At 37.3% G+C, this 14,720-nt stretch overlaps 1 protein-coding gene across 2 annotated transcripts in view; it reads right to left on the bottom strand.

Moving 5' to 3' along the window:
• Nucleotides 1–385: 385 nt before the first annotated feature.
• LOC123681943 overlaps nucleotides 386–14,720 on the bottom strand; it is a 100,592-nt gene continuing 86,257 nt past the window's right edge. For both annotated transcript variants that reach the window (XM_045620338.1, XM_045620330.1), the window contains one exon: nucleotides 386–2,257. In XM_045620338.1, the coding sequence (XP_045476294.1) occupies nucleotides 1,611–2,257 (647 nt within the window). In that variant the 3' untranslated portion in view covers nucleotides 386–1,610. The remainder of the gene's footprint in view (nucleotides 2,258–14,720) is intronic.

The raw sequence follows: 14,720 nt of genomic DNA on the forward strand, positions 1-14,720 counted from the left end.
GTGAGGTGAAAGCTGCCACCACTTTGGAGCGCTGAGGTGACCCACTGCCTTGCTCAATGTTACGGCTTCTAAATTGTTGATCGGACAACACTGTGCAGGGCTTGAATCACCGCTCCTCACATGTTGCGATATCGCAGCGATAGTGCCGATGACACGCTGAGCTTTGCTTTTCCGCCTTCAAAACTTGCTTGCGCCCTCTCTCTCCCCGAGTATTTTTTGCACCTCCTCTGGAATTTTGTTTCACAATACACGAAGAACTTTCCATATCTCTATCCAGACTCAATTGTATGTCCCGAAAAAGAAGAAGAAAAAAAATTGGTATGACACTGGTAGTGCCTACTGCGCGCGTCTGTAAAAAACTTGGGATAGGTATTGAAACATAGAATTTTACTTTGTAGTGTATTTAATTACATATAAATTAAAATCAACATTCAATTTTTCAGCTGTACTATTCCATCTCAAAATTTCGTCTAATTTGAAGAAACTAAGGTGTCTGTTTATTCATGGAGTCATATTGTGCCCTTTATTCTGTTTCGGTAGGTATTTTATTACATGATGAATAATTCATATAGAAGGTTATAAGAATGAAAATAAGCTCAATTCATCCACCTCCTTGAAAAATATGGAGGCGATAATCCCATTTTATAGCCCACTTCGAAAATAAGAGAAAGAAATTGTGAATATTTTCGAATTCAAAATTCTCTGATGATAGTTAATGAACAGGAAATAGTGTTTATTGCGTTTTGCCATACTATTACCGTCTAAGAAATAGTCTAATGTCTATTCGTGGAAACGAAATTCGTGATGCCGAGTCAAAAAATCAATTTTATAACTGTATATTAATTATTGCAAATTTTGATTTTCTGTAAGCCATTTTAGTGACAACACTGTATTAGTTTTTTGATATATCTTATGTCATTTATATTCGATTGGTTATGTCATTTAATCATGGAAAGATACGCATTTCAACAAAGTTAAGAAATTGTAAAATTGTTTCGACAAAATCAGTATACTCAATTATGAATACAGAGATAATTCAAGAAGAATTCATGGAGACCTTATTCAGTTAATCGACTCACTATTCGTCATATTGTAGACAAATTTGAAAGCGAATAGATCAACTGAATAATGTTCTCTATGAATTATTTCTGAAATTTCTTTCAGTATTCACAAATCATCACTGATTTTGATGAAAAAATTCAATAATTTGTGAACGTTGTTGAGGCATGTTTCTATCCATGATAATTTAACCTAGTGAACACAAATGACATAAGAAATGTCAAAAATAATTTACAGTGTTGCCATTATAACCATTTCAAATTGTATAATTCCTATTGCAAAACCCTTTACCAGATTAAATCAAACATTAATTTGATATTCGAATGACAAGGTATTTAAATATTTATACCATAATCATAAACCTCAAAACCCTTCTAATCACGATTGACTAAACCAAATTTGGTTGTCGATGAGATTGCATTTTTCAACTCGGCAAATTTCCTAGAAACCAAGTGAACTTACTCTCCTATAATATACAATTCATAGATAAATATAGATATTTCAGTTTTACCAAGATAAGTACCTAAAATTACATAACATGTTGCAATCATTTACACTTCAGCGTTCTTATCTTCCTTCGAGGTGTCTATGATCCATCTTGATCTAATGGACTCCATATTTTTCAAGTTCTGGGAGTGTGTCCACGGCTTCAACTGTCTGAGCTCGTCCTCCAACTCTAGATCTTCATCCGAGTGAACTTCTGGTGATTTTGGGGCCACAACGGACACAGCAACGTACGCCTTGGGGTTTCTATTGATGAAAATCGGCTTTCCCGTGACCCTATGATATGAAAAATATTTCGGATATGCTTTCGTAGTGCTGGATTCTGAATCCGCTTGCTTGATGCGATCGGTTGGAGCGTTAGAAGATAATTCGTTATTTACAAATGTTACTTTGGACTCTTCGTTCTCGAAGGTTGGCCACTCTTTTGTTGAAGTGGTGGAGATGATGGTGTTCATGAAGAGGCCGGTGTTTATATCTGGTTGGCCGTTGTCACTGATCATCGCTACTTCTTTGTTGATCTCGTCTTGCTTATACTTCTTTTTCGATTTTTCTACCATTGGTGGTGGGGTGGTTGTTGTTTGTTCTTGGTGTGGAGGATTCTCTACCCCTTCGAGTATGGTTTGTATTTTTCTGGTGTTGTTTTGATAGTCTTCTATAAGTTTTTTGGAGGTGAGGATGTCTTGATCGATTTGACCTGGAATGAAAGAAACTGGAGTTAAAATTTGGCTTAATTTTTATATTTTTCGAATATGAGACTTGATTCATAGATTAAGTAATGAAATATAGCATTGAATTCAGAATGAAGCTACACTTTTTTGAGCAAGTCATTGCTGTTAATAGAGGTGCTGAAACTTATTAAAAAAGGATAAGAAAAAAGTCTTTGATATGTGTCTCTTAGCATAATATTGCCAAACTAATGAGAATATAAGTACCAGATAGCTCACAATTCAAACCCTATTTTTTTGTACAGTTTACAGTTGAACTAGAGCTTTTGTCTAGTAATCCTATCGACCACATATTGTGTTTCCACTGAGGGCTTGTCTTCGACAGCAATCATTGGAGCAGTGTACCTTGCGACTAGATTGGAGCGTTGAATGCCTTAAGGTAGTCTTCAATGATGAATCTCGACGATCCTGCTTAGGAATTCCCGATGGTCACATGATAGTCAGAAGGAAACGTAAAGCACGTCACAACTTGCAGCTTTCTGTTGAGTGGCATGTACACCAATGACACTGTAAGGGTTATGCCTCAGTTGGTCTTCATCCTAGGCAATATTAATGCCTTCCGATATATTGATGAAATGGTAGAACCCTAAATCCTTCTATTCCTTAAAGAACTGGAGGATCCGATTCTTCAAGACATTACATGGAACACTATGATGAAGCTATCGTCAATATACTACCATTGGTACCAAGGTGGGACTTTATAGGTAGAAGAGTGAAACAATTAGCCAATCCTCCACAAACACTAGAAGCTCTCCGGCATGTTTTACAGAATTCCTGGGATGCAATACCTCATGAGGAAATCGATCACTAGGTGGAATGCCAAGAAGGTTCCGGGAGTGTCAAAATGCCTTTATCCTTTATTTAAGTTCTTAGGCGTTTTGATCAAACTTCGAAACATTTCTGCCAAGTATGGTCTTCTTGATATGTCACATAGTATGTTCAAACTTGATGAAAATAAAAATAAGTACAATTTCCAATAGAGTAATAATATCATACGATATTAATTATTTCATCTGGTCAATGTATCAGCAATAGAAAACTGCCATCAACACAACCATTGTCAGACAGAAGGTCTCCACGCCATTACGAAGGATTCATAATCGAAAGTAACCCAAGGAGAATGCATGTCATCAAGGGAGGATAGCGATATACCGGTTTCACCCTTATTAGGGATCATCAGTACCGCATAACCCTACCCAACCAACCAATATCGTATGATATTATTACTCTATTGGAAATTGTACTTATTTTTATTTTCATCAATTATTTCCAAATATTAGCCGTTTTATTTGTTATGTTCAAACTTCTTCATGTGTCTTCAAATCGAATTTTGTCTTCCCAAAATGACTTTACAGATCAAGATACTTTAACATGTTTTGAATATACCTATTAGGGATTCCTCAAGCCAAGTAGTTTGACATTTCAACCAATTACTCGACTTGAAAATCAAGCTCGTAAAAAGTTAAATACTTGTGCTTGACTCGACTTGATTTTGGATATTTATTGTTCGACATGATATCAAGCTACTTGACATTACTTGAGTTTGATATGCACGCGTCGCGTTGCAAGGCATATATTTCTGCAATCTCGTGCACGCTTAGAGTGAATAAGGGGATTCCTCGAGCGCCGAGAGACTGAAGTATTCGCCAGTGTGACTTTATTATTAGTTTTCTCACATTTATATGAAATCTATTGATAGATTTTGGTAATTTCAGAAATATCTTTCCAAACTTGGCTTAAATGGCCAAGGATTTGTTATCAACGCCAGCATCTTCAGCTACTGTTGAAAGACAATTTTCCAGAGCTGCTCTTACAGTTAAAAAAACCCGCAATAGGTTAGGCGGCAAATATATAAAATGCCTCATGTGTCTTAGATCCTGGATGGAAAATAATGAAATCAAACCTGAAGGTTTCTCATTATTAAGAAACTTTATTTTTTATTTCGTTTTATAGTGATTCAATTTATGTTTCTATTTCAAAAAGTTGATATTTTCGGTTTTTTTGTACAATAAGTTCAATAAAAGAAGTGTTTTTTTTGCAAGTTTCAAGTACTTGATAAATGAATACTTGACTTGAGATTGAGAAACTTCTACTTGACTTGAGCTTGACTTGAAATCATATAAATCTCAAGCCAAGTAGCTTGAAAATCAAGCCAAGCCGTGAATCCCTAATACCTATTGCAAAAAAAGAACAATTCAAGAAAATTATACATATTCAGTATATTTTGTATTTCACTCAATTTCAAGAACTCCTCAAATATAGCTCATCATCTATAAACAAACCAATTATCATAACTGCTCTTCAGATCGAAAATCCTAGATGTTGAAACAATTTTTTGTTCACCCGATAAGGACCAAAGTTTTTTTCCATTCAGCAAAAGCGATAACTTTTCCTTCCGTATATTCCCTTTAAAAGTACTGAAGACCTCTCTACTAACTGTTATCTTTTCCGCTAGAGAAAACAATAATTCTTCAACTTTCCTGAATGGGCTCTTCAGATAATGATGCTAATAATTTCCTCAACAAACAACCTGAAAGAGGCTGATATTCCTGTCGGTCCATTATTTTATTCTCGAACTTCATCCATGCCTGTATCAAAGCCTTCGCCTTTGGAAAAGAGAAACATACTTAATCTCCCATTTTCTTTCGGCCCCGAATATGTTTTGATATCCTATACAATATCCTCTCTTACCATATGTAATGTCATCATGTATCCACTCTTAAGCTTGGGAGAAAAGGCTTTTTACGTAGAGATAGAATCCCTAGTTGAAAGCACCTTATGGTCAAAGAGGAGAATATAAATATGCTAATGCTTCACGCGACCTCTCAGGGCACCACCTTTGATCTTTGGAAGCAGTTGATTCGATTATTCCATAGGAGACAGTGGCGTTCGTTGAAATTTCGATATGCGAGCTTTTCCTGATATTGAGTTAGATATTCCTGACAGATGATTAAGAGCTGTAATGTAGCCAAAGACTTTACGGTGCAATTGAAGTATGAAATCACTAGCGCAGCTAAAGGGGGGTCCAAAAATTCAACAGTTCAAAGAAAGTTTGTCGACATTATGTCTCTAATGCATTTTTGTTTATTATTCATAAATCAGCATCATTTATTGCTCCGACGCGTCGCCAACTTTTGGCGACGAAACACCATTCAAAACGGGTGTTTTTTTTTCGAGGTATAAACTTTAAGTTGGCATTACTGTTCAAGGTGGCGACCGATTTAACAGCTGTCGAGTGATTTATTCTCAGTTTGGTTTGGCAATTCATCATGAATAGACTCACCCCTGAACATCACTTGCAAATAGTGCAATTTTATTTCGAAAATAATGGTTCTGTGCGGAATACGTATCGCGCACTACGTCCATTCTATTTTGTTTAGCGATGAAGCACACTTCTGGTTGAATGGCTACGTCAACAAACAAAACTGTCACATTTGGAGTGAAGTTAATCCTCAAGTGTATGTCGAAACACCACAAACCCTTGACCATTTAGAAGACAACATTCGCCGTGTTATTGCCGATATACGGCCACAAATGTTGAAAAAAGTTATCGAAAATTGGACGTCCAGATTGGACTATATCCGAGCCAGCCGTGGTGGTCATATGCCAGAAATCATATTTAAAATGTAATGTCACAAGATTATCTTGCGGATAAATAAAATTCATGTCAATCGAATAATCCATCGTTGTTTTATTGCAATTTAAAGTTCTATAGCTCTAAAAAAAACACCCTTTATACACTGAATTAAAACGTGGACGTAGTTCGCTCACCAACGAAGTTAAAGAAGGTCATCCAAAATCAGTCGTTGTGCCGGTAAATATTGAAGCTGTGCGAAAACTAATTGGAGAAGATCGTTATGTGACATATCAAGAAATTGAGAGATGTTTAAGCATTAGTATGACTAGCATACATAAGATTTGCATGAACATTTGTGTAGCTCTGTGCAAGTTGGACTCCACATTTGTTGAATGATGCTCAAAAAATTGCTAGTGTCGATTGATGGCGTAAAATGATTTCGAAATACAACTGTGGTGCATCCAAAGCAGTATACAACATTATCACTGGTGACGAGTTGTGTTTTTATTCATACAAGCCAGAAAGGAAAGACCAGTTGACAATTTGGGTGTTTCGATGTGAAGCAAAGCCCACTAAAGTTCTTGGTTCTCGAAGCATTAAGAAGCAAATGGTGGTGTCTTTCTTCATAAAACTGATCCTGTGGAAATTGTGGCTCTTGAGAATCAAAAGACTGTTAATTCAGAGTGGTATGATACCATTTGTTTGCGCAAAGTCTTCCATAAATTGAGAAAAACAAACCCAAACGACGAATGATTTTGCATCATGATAATGCAAGCTCACGCACATCAAATGCAGCGAATGAGTATTTAGACACACAAAAAATCAAATTAATGGGTCCTCCACCTTACAGCCCCTACTTGGCACCGAATGAATTCTTCTTCTTCCCAGAAATTAAAGATAAACTTCGTGGATAACGATTTTCATCGCTCGAAGATGCGGTTGAGGCCTTCAAAACACATATTTTGGAACTACCATCTTCTGACTGGAAAAAATATTTCGAATGATGGTTCAATCGCATGTAAAATAGTATGGATCTTAAAGGCGATTATTTTGAAAAGAAGTAAAAATATTTCCCATCAAAATCGCTTGTTTTTTTTGTATTCTCAATACATAAATAGTAACCCTCGCTGTTCGGGAACCGAGCTCTCAAAGAGGTCATTCCAATCCCATTCAGAAATCGAAAAAGAAAGTTCTATCGAGGATCTAAGAGGATCACACCATCGTAAATAGATGCATAAAACGCCACTCTATTTCAACAAGGGTATAGCTGTTATTTTGGCATAGTGTCTCTTTTGTCCGCTTGTCGAAGAATTGAATTATGAAGGACATCGAAAATGCATTAAACCAAATGGGGGTTTCTTTCAAATTCCACGGGCACACCGATATTTTCGATATTATCCAATCCGAGGTCCATATATTCATCAAGCGCTGAAATGTATTAAATTATCGGGACAACTGAAAGGACCCTCTGTCGTGAAATATTGAGGATAGGGGAATCCCCCAGTTGGATTGCCACGAATGGCGACATGCAAGGTGGCCGTAATAATATATGGACTGAAATATTGCCGAGAAAAAAATTGCCCTTTCGTAGGTTTTTCCTGCATTCTTTGCTAACGAAGAGATTAGGGTGACATATTACGGAATTTGTTCCCTAGATTTTCGTTTCAGTTGCTGAATAATCGTATGGAATTTCCTTTTATTATGTTGCCTAATCTTGGATTTGCTCGTTAAGCGGTCAAGGTTAGCCAGTGGCGCGGTTGTCACTTTAGAATATTTATTGTTGTGGGGCGGAGATTTTCACAACACTGTTGAATATTGATTCAGGCCAGTTGACATTTGTGATCTAAATGTGGCGATAAAAAAGCAGGAATTAGACATAATGTCTGTGTCTAGCCAAAATTGTAGTCAAATACTTGACATAAATGTACCTGCATTAGTGTAACAATGGTCTTTCGTGGTACTTGTGCATACAACTTTCTCATTCATTAGGTTCTCAGAAAAATGCAATAGAGAATATCTTTACCCTACTAGTGCAGAACCATGTTACCATTGAGCAGGCATACAACTTAGAGAATAAGAAAAGGAAGAAGAAATTCACGGTATGCAATATGATTTTATGTTTGTAACCCAGGTATAATACTGGGATAAGCAGAGTTGAGTGAAGTAAGTTATGAGGTGATGACCAGTTGAGTAAGTAGAGTGTTTAAGGATGTTTTCATGTGCTGTACCACAATAAGATTCTCGTCTGTTGTCCATCAGTATTTTAATAATCCCCATGAAAACGCGATACCCAATATGAACATAACAGAAATAAATGCGTATCTTGACTTATATTTTAAATAATGCTCCAATGCTACCACAATATACACGGTGTCATACATTGCAAAATAAATAGAGGTCTTTTCCGTTATTATTGAAGAAGTGCGAAAAAATTTGAAAATGTCCGATTGCAATTTTTAAAAGACAACACACTCTCATATCAAATTATCTGATAATTTTTTCACAAGTGTAGTTCATTGGAATATTTCATCTATAAAAAAACTAATTTTTGGAAAAAACAAGAATTTCGTGTGCTGATGAAATATTGCTTTTTGAAGGGAAAAAATACAGTTGAAGCAAAATCTTGGCTTGATGAAGAGTTTCCGGGGTCTGCACCAGGAAAATCAACCATCACTGATTGGTATGCTAAGTTTAAACGTGGTGAAATGAGCACCGAAGCCGGCGAACGCAGTGGACGCCCAAAAGAGGCTGTCACCGACGAAAAAAATCGAAAAAGTTCACAAAATAATTTTGAATGACCGTAAAGTGAAGTTGATCGAGATAACATAAATTGTAAAGATATCATCTGAACGTGTACATCATATTATTCACGAATATTTGTACATGAGAAAGCTGTGTGCAAAGTATGTGCAGCGCAAGCTCATAATCGATCAAAAGCAACAACGTGTTAATGATTCTGAGAAGTGGTTGAAGCTGTTTAAGTGCAATAAGCCTGAGTTTTTGCGTCGATATGACAATGGATGAAATATTTTTCATTCCATTCTCCATTCCATAATTTTTCTTCGGTGTCCAATCGACAGCCAGCTGAGTGGACTGCACACGATGAGCCGAATCCAAAGCGAGGAAAACACAACAGTCAGCTGGCAAGGTTATGGAATCGGTATTCTGGGATGCGCAAGGTATAATATTCATTGATTACCTCCAAAAGGGCCAGACCATCAACAGCGATCATTATATAGCGTTATAAGATAGTTTAAAGGATGAAATCGTTAAAAAACGGCCCAATTTGAAGATAAAAAGATGCTATTTCATCAAGACAATGCGCCGTGTCACAAATCAATGAAAACAATAGCAAAATTGCATGAATTGGGCTTCGAATTGCTTCTGCATCCACCGTATTCGCCAGATATGGCCCCAGGCGACTTTTTCCTGCTCTCAGACCTCGAAAGAATGCTCGCTGGAAAGAAATTTAGCGCCAGTGAAGAAGTACTCGCCGAAAATATGGCCTATTCAGAAGCGAAAGACAAATCGTACTACAAAAATGGTATCGAAAAGTTGGAAGATCGCTATAATCGCTGTATCGCCCTCGAAGGCAACTATGTCGAATAATTAAATCGAATTTTGCAAGAAAAATTTGTTTTACTATGGTAGACCGGGGACTTTTCCATAGGCCTGGAACATATGACAATATTAGCGAATGCAATGCTTCCATGCACCGCACGCCACTGACCTACCCACTACCCAATCGAATACCCCCCGCCCTATTATACCCCGCACAACCAGACACGAACCAGTCCCGATATTTCGCGAAAATGTCGGTCATAAATCCCTAGCAACATCGAATTACAGGTGAGCACACGCGGTCATACCTACCGTACAACATATCCGAACGGGACAAATATATCAGTTGCTTGGTATGCGGGTGTGATGAATCGTACACGTCAATTTGTAAACGCCATTACGCTGGGGGCCCCCAATAACTCCTGTTTAGCATACGTGCGTGAAATCGGGAATTTCTGGATGCCGAGAAAAAGCTACGTGGCCCGGAAATCGTGTATATTTAATAATCGTAGACGACGGATATGTTTGTTCGTTGCGGAGCGGTAAAATGATTTCGGTTAGGGGAAATTGGGGGATTTTTTTTGAGGGCTTTGGTACCTATCGGAAAAACATGTTTCTTCGTGTTGGGTGTTCTTCCTTCTAGATGTGAAACCGAGGGGTTTGTTATTGAGAAATAAGGGTGGGGAAATATTTGAACATTACAAAAATCTTCAACACATATTGTTGCAGTTGTTTGCCTCAGGGGGAAGAATATTATCATTCACAAAGGTTATTTCATTCTAGAACCATTTTTTCAATAAAATTATCCCGTGTTAAGGATAACACGGAATAAAACTCAAAAAGAATTGTATAACTAGGAAGTTATACAATTCTTTTTGAGTTTTATTTTATTATAAATGAATTTATTAGTTGTACAACTTTGCTTCCGCCGTTTTGCAATAGATGGCTGTAGCGGTATGTGATAGTCGAAATAAATAGATCGTAGACAAACTTAGATATTTGTAAACAAAAGCCTTGGAAATAATAAATAAAGTTATTCTCGATCAAACATTTCAGCTTACGATTCGCCAAATTCTCGTTATTTGCGGGAGGTTTTCATTTCCTGCTTTAATTGATGAAATCTGCAGCTAAGGCTCAACGAATGCTCTCAAATACCTATGGTGAGGACGTTATTAGTGAAAGAACGTTCCGAGAGTGGTTCCAACGCTTCAAGAACGGTGATTTTTACGTCGAAGACTAGCAGGGCGGTGGATGAAAGGAGGTTTTTGTAGATGCAGAATTAGAGGCATTAATTGATCAAGACTCGTGTCAAACGCAACAAGAATTGGCAGGATCATTGGGAGTGAAGCAACAAGCCATTTCAAAATGCCCGGAAGTCATGGGAATGCTTCAGAAACAAGGAAATTGGGTGCCAGACGAGTTTAAGCCGAGAGATGGTAAACTGCGTTTGTTTGCTTGTGAACAGCTGCTTACAAGGCAGAGATGGAAGGGATTTCTGAATCTCATTGTGACTGGAGACAAAAATGGGTTCATTACGATAATACCAAGCAAATAAAATCATGAAGATATCCCGGCCATGCTTCCACGTCGACGGCCAAACCGGATATTCAAGGTTCCAAGATCATGCTCAATATTTGGTGGGATTAGCTCGGCGTAGTGTATCAAGAGTTTTTAAAACTGACTGAAACAATCATAGGCGATTGTTATCGAAAGCAATTAATGCGTTTGAGTCGAGCATGAGAAGACAAAGTGTCGCAATGCAATGAGAGACATGACAAAGTTATTTTACAGCATGACAATGCTAGACCCCATGTTGCGAAATTGGTCAAGACATACTTGGAAACGTTGAAATGGGAAGTCCTACCCCACCCGCTATATTATCCAGAAGTTGGACTATCACTTATCTGACCGACCAGCACTTCCGGTCTCATGAAGAAGTAAAAAATTGGATCGATTCTCGGATCGCTTCAAAAGATGACTAGGTTTTTTTAACGCGAGATTCGTACGCTGCCCGAAAGATGGGAAAAAGTAGTTGTCAGCGATGAACAATACCTTGAACCATAAATGTATAACAAGTTTTTTACAATAACTCCCCGAATTTCGAAAAAAAGGCGAAAGCAAAGTTGTATGCCAATGGCACGTGAACTAGATGGACAGTCTGGCAGATTTTACACAAGTTTTTGAATATCATGCACCTATTAGTAGATATGGTTTCAAGAAGAGTGCACACGAATGTCTCGAAATTTTAATAAATGTAAAAAATATTGAAATGAGCACGAAAGAGTTCAAAATAACGAAACTAATTTTCTTGTGCCACCAACCTGGCTTATTGTCATCGTAACACTTAACTTTTCTCAAAAACTCTTCGATTGAAAAATGTTTGGATATTAATTTTTCTTTTCTTTTTTTGGTAGTTTGCAGTTTTTTGCACCTTAAATCCTAAGCCAAACGAGGTGATTTGAAAATCATGATCGATCATTCCAACATATAATTTAAAATACTCTTCTTAAATCATCTGTTGAGAGGTGTTTCACGAAGTTTACATACTGAATTCTTCATAACCTTCATCGTTTTTGCTTAATATTAAACTCTTTTAGGATTTCTGCAAGATTTTCTCGATCTAAGGAGTAGTTTCTATTCAGCAGGAATTCAGAAAACTGATTCCACATAAACCGTATTGTTTTGTTTGTGGTATTTAAGAGGTACCAAATTGGAATTTCATTCAGAATTTCTTTCAAGGAAATAATTGCGATTTTATCCCCTTATATATTATTAGAAGCTAATTTTTCCAATGAACGAACGACGAATACCTTCTACAATTGACCATATGACAAATATTCTCATTGAATTTTCGTCACAAAATCAAGCTGAAGAAATGTTCTCTTCAGCTAATAACAGTTTCAACGTAACTGGAGTTATTTAAGTTATTTCACAAGAATTATTTAGGAATTTTCCGGAACCCACATCACAAATCAAAACAAACACCTATCCAAACTGATAAAACTTAATTAAATTCCCCCCAGAATCTCCATTTGATTGAACCCGTAAAGATGTCAGGTATAATCCTAAAAGATCCCTGTTTCCCTTTTCAATTTGACACCTCTCCACTAAGAAACGTCACGAAAGAATTTCCACTCGGCCAAAGAAAAAAATTCGTCCAGAGCAGCTATAAAGATAACAATTCCCCCAAAACGAAAAGTGGAGGAAGTCATTAAATCGTGGACCCGTGTCACTCATTTGGACCAGATATAAAGTAGGGTTTCGTGACAGGCTTTCAAAAGTGAACGTTTCTTTGAACTGTCCCGACAGCGGTATGGGACAAAGCAGTCGGACGAAGTGATTCTCCGCTTCTTGTTATTCGCAGAAAATAACGCATTCGGACGATGTGGAGAATGTTATCGACATGGGAATACCGTTGTCTTTGAGGTCTGACGGAAACCTCAGGGAAATATTGAAAAATATACTAACTGACGAAGAAACTGCAACACCCAGAAGGAGCTGTTTAAATTTTAATTTTTTTGTTGGTAAAACATAGATAGTATAGCAAAGAGTAAATTATTCTATTATTGTTCTATTCTATTCTATTATATTCTATTCCATGTGAACAATTTTTTTTACTTAAATATTATTTTTTGCAAGTTTTTTAAATTTAAAACAAACAAGCTGTCCGAGGAGATCCAAAATCGATGTTTAGTTATTGTTGAAACGCTTAGAGCACATGTGCGTGGAATTTATCGCCAGCTAAGTGAATTTGAAAGATGTTGAATTATTGGTCATTTCGAGAAATCGCTAACCGTATGAACAGAAATCCAACTACTGTTATGAGATGTTGTCCAATGTGATTTGATAATGCTCAAAATCGAAGAAGAGTAGGCACCGGACGTCAAAGGGGCACAAATGAAGTTCAAGATCGACGTCTAAGACTTATGGCCATTAAAGACCGATTTGCGACAACTCGATATTTGGCTGATGAGTGGTTAGGAGAACACGGCCATACCGTCTTTTGGTCTTTTGGAAAGAAGCATTATCGACCCCATCTTGTGTTAGTCCTTACAGTTGAGCATAACCGGCAACGATTACAATGGTGCAGAGAACGTCAACATTGGAATGTGGAATGGCATCAGGTCGTCTTTTCTGATTAGCCTCGATTCTGCTTTGGTGCACATGATGGGGGAAGAAGGGTTAGACGACGTCGGGGAGAAAGACGTGAATCTCAGTTTGATGTTGAGCGTCATGTACACCGGACAGTAGGCTTTATGGTATGGGGTGCTATTGCACATGCAAGTAGGTTACCTTTAGTCTTTATTCGAGGTTCCATGACAGCGCTGCATTACCTTCAAGAAATAGTGAAGCAATATGTTCTCCCTTACCTTAGCCGGTTCGAGAATCCAATATTTCAGCAAAATAATGGCCGATCCATGTTGCCAGAGTTAGTTTAAACTTTTTCGAAGCAACCCATATGAAACTTTTGCCATGGCCACCCAGATCCCCCAGATCTTTCACCCATTGAGCATGTTTGGGACATCATGGGTAGAATGCTTGGAAATTTACCCTAGCCCCGACAGAGTTTGGCGGCTCTGAGTCATGAAGTACATGTAGCTTGGGATATACCTCAAGAAGAAATAGATCATCTAATTGCATCAATGCCGAGACGTGTTGAGGAGTGTATAGATAATCGTGGTGGACAAACACATTATTAACAAATTTATTGAAAATAAATTGTAAACCCTCCGTCTTTTTCTCCAAATTTCAAACATTTACTTCTTGCTATACTAAATATGTTTAACCAAAAAACCAAGCAGCTCCTTCTGGGTGTTGCAGTTTCTTTGTCGGTTAGTATATATACATGAGGCAAGAGGTCCAGAACTCACTCGAAGTTAACCAAGAAGTTTTATCGGAAAATTTATTTAAAAGTTAGGAAAGGATTCATTTTTGAGGCTTCGCTCGACGTAGTTGTGACAGATAATTGATTGGACGTCTGGAGTTTATCAGATTATTGGAAATTTCGGAAACTTTTTGGGTAACAAATTGGCGAATGCGATGCAGTCGGTGTAAAGATCTTGATGGTGTTCTATTATTAACTATCTCTTACGAAATTCCATTGAATTTTACTCTTTTCAGATGGAACCACCACATGAGCCAAAAGAATCTGCCTGAAATATTCAAAAAATGTGAATCCACCTTTTTTTCATGAGATCCCATTAACAGAAACTTCAAGTGCTTAACCAGGGTATGACATTTTCCTTGTCCTTAAAAAAGCTATCTAATGATGCAAGTTATATACTAGGTGTGCC

The sequence above is a fragment of the Harmonia axyridis genome, chromosome 1 (assembly GCF_914767665.1).
Source record: "Harmonia axyridis chromosome 1, icHarAxyr1.1, whole genome shotgun sequence".
In the NCBI taxonomy this organism is placed as follows: Eukaryota; Metazoa; Arthropoda; class Insecta; order Coleoptera; family Coccinellidae; genus Harmonia; species Harmonia axyridis.